The following is a 6,084-nucleotide window of genomic DNA, read 5'->3' on the forward strand; positions in this document are numbered from 1 at the left end:
TCAAACGGAAGGTGGAGGAGCGCAAGGTCTCTAACATCCACCCACTCCGTGATGTCGTCATGGAGGAGTGGGAGAGGACTCCAGTGGCAAACTGTGAAGCTCTGATGAACTCCATGCCCAAGAGGGTTAAGGCAGAGCTGGAAAATAATGGTGGGCGCACTAAATATTGACACTTTGGGGCCCAATTTGGACATTTTCACTTAGGGGTGTACTCACTTTTGTGGCCAGCGGTTTAGACATTAATGGCTGTGTGTTGAGCTATTTTGAGGGGACAGCCAATTTACGCTGTTATACAAGCTGTACACTCACTACTTTACATTGTAGCAAAGTGTCATTTCTTCAGTGTTGTCACATGAAAAGATATAATAAAATATTTACAAAAATGTGAGGGGTGTACTCACTTCTGTGAGATAATGTGTGTATATATATATATATATAAGTAATTGCATACCACATTTTAGATTAAATACAATTATTTTCGGTCAAAAAATAACTTATGAAACTTTAAGATTTCCTGGACAGAGGAAATATATTGTTTGTTGCCGGCTGTCCACATTGAATCTAATTTCTTGTCATATCCTTTGGATTTCTTACTTGTTTAGGTACTATAACTGCTTTAATGAAATTGTGCTGGAATTTTCCCAAGAGTTGTTTTTCATTAAAAATCCCATACTAAGATTCCAGGATGAGGGTGAAATGTGGAAGATTTCTTGGTCTATAGGGCAGCTTAACTCTTTCTGTTTCCTGTTTGTCTTTCTCAGTCTCAACACGGTTTCATTCCCATGGGATCTTTTTGTAATCTATTTGCTCGAATGTTTCCAGGCTGTTGCATTTTCACCAGGCAGTAGTGCAGGGGATAGGCAGGCTTCCTGATGAGCTGCTCTATGGCAGAGTTGGCTACCTTTACTCCCTCATCTTCATTAACCAGCAATTTCAGCAGGAGAAGATCCCCATCCAATACATTCAACAGGTCAGTCACCATTCATTTGGCATCAGACCTGACCGGAAGCATATGACCTCGTATTTTAACACAGGATACTTGACTAGAATGAGTTAGGAATGATAAAGACAATTTGTTATACTCATGATCAAATGACATCAGTAAATGCCCCTGGTCTTATTGAAAATAATAATAATATTTGTTCCTCAAAATGTAATATATTTCTCAGTCTTTGAAATTACTTCTGTCATCTGCTGATGTAACCAAGAACAAGCAGACAGTGAAAAATACCCCAAATATGTGTTGTTTATATACAAAAGCAAAAGATAATATTGTAGCCTAACTTTCATAATTCAATCAAATCCCAATGGATAAAGCCAAGCCCTACATTATTTCTAGTGTTTACAAAGTGTGTTTTTCAATGGCTGGTAATGAAATGTAGAAAGCAGGCCAGATGACCAATATTCATTGCATTGGGAAAGCACATGTTGCCTTTGATTCAGTACTTGACCTTAACATGCATTTGTTTCAGATTTGTGATGCTGTGCTGGCTTCAGGGCAAACCCTGTCTCAGAGGAACAAGATCCAGGATCAAACCCCTCTAATGTATGAGTGGTATCAGGAGGAGTATGTGGGTGCCGCTCATGGACTGTCAGGGATCTACTACTACCTGATGCAGGTGAACACAATCACTCATAGTACCTTACTGAATAAGGAAACAATACATTTAAGAAAATAAGTTGACCACTTCACGTCAAAGTCATTTAAACAATCTAATTTTGTCTCCCAATAGCCTGGTTTTGTTGTTGGTCAGGACAGGGTTTCCTATCTAGTCAAACCCAGTGTGAACTACATGTGTCAGCTGAAGTTTTCATCGGGCAATTACCCACCATGTGTCGGGGATTCTCGGGATCTTCTGGTGCACTGGTGTCACGGCGCTCCTGGAGTTATCTACATGTTGATACAGGCTTTTAAGGTACAAATCTCCATGTCAGTTTGTAATACATCTTTGTCCTTTGATTTTAGTTAACATTTATTTTAAGTAACAAAAATGGATTTTTATGGTTTTAGGTTAAGTATAATAACCCTTCTCTGAATCAAAACAGTTCTCATTATTATCAATGTTATGTTTTATATATACATAAAATTAGTTTTTATTTATGTTATTATTGTAACTCCAGTACAAGAGTTTTTAGCTCTTGGTATTACAGTGCCATCAAGTGTGAGTAAACAACATTACACACCAGCAGGCATGCAGAAGCCTCAAGAAAACGTGATGTTTGTGTCCAGAACAGAAGTCTGAATAAGCCATCTTTTCTCCCCAGGTGTTTGGTGTGAGGCAGTATCTGGAGGACGCGCTGCAGTGTGGGGAGGTGATCTGGCAGAGAGGTTTGTTGAAGAAGGGCTACGGCCTCTGTCATGGAGCCGCTGGAAATGCTTATGGCTTCCTGGCCCTTTACAAAATCACCCAGGATCCCAAACACCTCTACCGAGCCTGCATAGTGAGTCTGACCTCTCTCAAACTTACAATATATGTTGTGTTATATACAGGGGTCATCGTGAAAAATCAGATTTTTTTTAATGGACATTTAGGACATTTGTTTATTTTTAAAAGTACAGTAGCAATAAATAGTCATGAAATACAAAAATGTTTCATTCAAGAGACCTTGACTAACATTATAGGTGGACTCCAGGGAAAACTGCAATGATTAAAAGCCTCTTTAAAGAGTAAATCACTACATGAAGCAAGCCTGTCTAATATATTTCAAAGCACTTCAGTGAAATGACTTTGTCTCTGGGTTAATTTATGCATATTCTTCATGACGCGTGAAGGCCGTTATAAATCACTGTGCTGTCAGGAGGGACCTGTCATTGCCTGTTGTGTGTACAGAGGTATGATGGGATTTGATGTGTTCTCATCTGCAGTTTGGAGACTGGTGCATGAATTATGGAAAACATGGATGCCGGACTCCAGATACACCATTCTCACTGTTTGAAGGTAAAGTAAACCGTATACATGCATATGTTCACTATCATTCAAATGTTTGGGGTCGGTAAGGTTTTTTATCTAATGTTCATGAAAGAAGTCTTTTATGCTCACCAAGGCTGCATTTATTTGAACAAAAATACAGTAAAACTGTAATATTGTGAAATATGATTGCAATTTTAAATAACTGTTTTCCATTTTAATATATTGTCAAATGGAATTGATTTATAATTTATTATGATTTTATATATATATATATATATATATATCACAAAAATATTTTGTTGAAATTTTTTTAATGCACATGGTGATTCTTGAATAATAATCAAATACCCCACTGTTTATCTTATTCTAGGAATGGCAGGCACGATTTATTTCCTGGCTGACTTGCTGCAACCAGCTAAAGCCAAGTTCCCTGCTTTTGAGGTGTAAAGGTAACTACACCTCTGCTTTAGAATGTTTGACTCTCCAGACATTAATAATGCAAATAATATTCTTGTTAACTTCAAAGTGCCTCATTCCAGTCTGTTCCAGATGACTGAGCTTTTTTGCTTAAGCTTCCTTGGAAGAACGCGTCCTCTGTTGGTGGAATAGTACTGTCTCACTCTGCATGTGCATCTGCTTGCCCGCGGGTCTTACCCAATTCACACAAAGTTTTATGAGAGGTCCTGTACATGTGAAGAACAGCATACCAGAGAGTTTTTTTTTTTTTTTCATGTCAGTGAAAGGTGGAAAGGAATCAGGCTGTATAGATGAAGGGTAAATTTGGAACCATAAAGGGAAGCCGTTTTAATTAATTCAATATGCTTAACAGATTGCACTGATTTTGTTTGTGAATTTTTAATGTTACGTGTTTGTTAGTATTATTTTAGTTAATATGACTCATTAAAAATGAATTATTGTGATGTATAAGTTAGGAAATATTCGGATATGACAGCAAGGTAAAGTTTAACATCTTTGAATTTAAGTGACTGCTGTAAGTTAACACTAAAATACAGTGTTGATACGCTTTCTGTAACATTAATGCTTTGTTTTCTGTGATGTATTTTCCGTTTTTTTTATCTCTTGGTATAATACTAGTAGTTAAATCAGAGGATGTGTTGCAAACGTTTTTTTAGGTGGTGGAACAGTCTGTTAGCATTTTCATTTGCTTTTTTCATCATAATTTGTACATTTTCATCTGCACAGCAATAAAAAAGGAAAACAGTGCTATGTCTGTTAACATTCTCTAATATTTCCAGTGTCAAGTTTTCTGGTGGTGTCTGCCACAGCTATTTTACTCCACTTGGTGGCGCTATAAAACTGCAATTTAATATGATTTTGTACATCTCTTTGGGAAGTCAATGATCTTTTCATTTAGCTGTATTCTTTATGTGACCATTATTTTATTTGAAACTGGGCAATGAAAGGAAATCAAATCCACGGACCAAAATGTAGACTAGCACAATTCCGTTCTCAATCCAGAGGTCTTTGTGTATTATAGTTTGTGATGTTTTTGTGGGTTTGTAAATTGTAAGCAATTTGGTTAGAGTGAAGCAACTTAAAACTTTCAGTTTTTCGATGTTCCGACAGTCAAACCTTAAGAAAACTTGATCGTGGAAACATTTTGTGTACCAGTGCGCTGCCTCATTGATCAAGGTACTGACATGTTTGGCTTTTGGCATAGTACTAAAGGAATTTTATTCAGCAAAGATGCATTCAATTATTTTAACGTTGTTAAAAAAAAAAAAATTCAAATAAATTCTGTTCTGTTGACCATGTTTAATCAAATAATCCTTAAAAAAAATTAAGACAAGGGTCTCATCTGATTTCTGAAGTATCATGTGACACTGAAGACTGGAGTTGTGGCTGCTGAAAATTTACCTTTGCCAACACCGGTATAAATTACATTTTAAAATATATATAAAAAAATTCTTGAGAAGTGAGACAAAACAGGGTGCAACGTTGAAAAAAATAAAACCTTGTACTCAGACAAATGAAACTACATTTATGTATCTTATATGTACTAAGCTACTGAGCTATGCTTTGATGCAACCTCCCAATTCTTCTCTTTTTTTTAAGTTTGTGATGTTTTTGTGGGTTTGTAAATTGTAAGCAATTTGGTTAGAGTGAAGCAACTTAAAACTTTCAGTTTTTCGATGTTCCGACAGTCAAACCTTAAGAAAACTTGATCGTGGAAACATTTTGTGTACCAGTGCGCTGCCTCATTGATCAAGGTACTGACATGTTTGGCTTTTGGCATAGTACTAAAGGAATTTTATTCAGCAAAGATGCATTCAATTATTTTAACGTTGTTAAAAAAAAAAAATTCAAATAAATTCTGTTCTGTTGACCATGTTTAATCAAATAATCCTTAAAAAAAATTAAGACAAGGATCTCATCTGATTTCTGAAGTATCATGTGACACTGAAGACTGGAGTTGTGGCTGCTGAAAATTTACCTTTGCCAACACCGGTATAAATGACATTTTAAAATATATATAAAAAAATTATTGAGAAGTGAGACAAAACGGTGCAACGTTGAAAAAAATAAAACCTTGTACTCAGACAAATGAAACTACATTTATGTATCTTATATGTACTAAGCTACTGAGCTATGCTTTGATGCAACCTCCCAATTCTTCTCTTTTTTTTAACAAAATTTGCTTTTTTTTTTAGCTTGGACTGTATGTATCTTATATGTACTGAGCTATGCTTTGATGCAACCTCCCAATTCTTCTCTTTTTTTAACAAAATTTGCTTTTTTTTTAGCTTGGACTGTAATATAATTTCAGCTTTATCTTTAACAGCATTCAAGATGTTTTTAACATTTCAAAACACATTCTCGTGTTAGCAGGCAGATTACACGTTCACATGTGACCGACAATTCCACAACAAATATAAAATATTATCAAAATATTAAACTGACGGAGTTGACACATCTGACAGGTGACGAAAACCTGAATTTGTAATCATTTTAACTATCAAATACATTGAATCAGTCAATTACTGTATTAAAACAAACAGTGAGTATGTTATTGTTTATAAAGCTTTTATTCAAGAGTCACATTTAAGTATTTTGATATATCACTGGAACACAAAATCTTATGGTGGTGACATCTGACGGTGTTGACAAATTTGGCATTTCTTTCACAACAGTTCATGTAGTAGCCATTTTA

General features: G+C 35.5%; 1 protein-coding gene across 2 annotated transcripts in view; it reads left to right on the forward strand.

The window, feature by feature from the left end:
* LOC107590692 (lanC-like protein 1) overlaps window positions 1–3,951 on the forward strand; it is a 10,146-nt gene extending 6,195 nt beyond the window's left edge. Inside the window, exons 5-11 of one of the 2 annotated variants that reach the window (XM_016279594.1) lie at window positions 823–970; window positions 1,473–1,619; window positions 1,734–1,916; window positions 2,266–2,442; window positions 2,867–2,939; window positions 3,283–3,361; window positions 3,439–3,951. In XM_016279594.1, coding sequence (XP_016135080.1) covers window positions 823–970; window positions 1,473–1,619; window positions 1,734–1,916; window positions 2,266–2,442; window positions 2,867–2,939; window positions 3,283–3,359 — 805 coding nt within the window. In that variant the 3' untranslated portion in view covers window positions 3,360–3,361; window positions 3,439–3,951. The remainder of the gene's footprint in view (window positions 1–822; window positions 971–1,472; window positions 1,620–1,733; window positions 1,917–2,265; window positions 2,443–2,866; window positions 2,940–3,282; window positions 3,362–3,438) is intronic. The other variant, XM_016279593.1, reaches the window with a different exon arrangement.
* Window positions 3,952–6,084: the final 2,133 nt, after the last annotated feature.

The sequence above is a fragment of the Sinocyclocheilus grahami genome, unplaced genomic scaffold (assembly GCF_001515645.1).
Source record: "Sinocyclocheilus grahami isolate Dianchi unplaced genomic scaffold, SAMN03320097.WGS_v1.1 scaffold132.1, whole genome shotgun sequence".
Taxonomy (NCBI): Eukaryota; Metazoa; Chordata; class Actinopteri; order Cypriniformes; family Cyprinidae; genus Sinocyclocheilus; species Sinocyclocheilus grahami.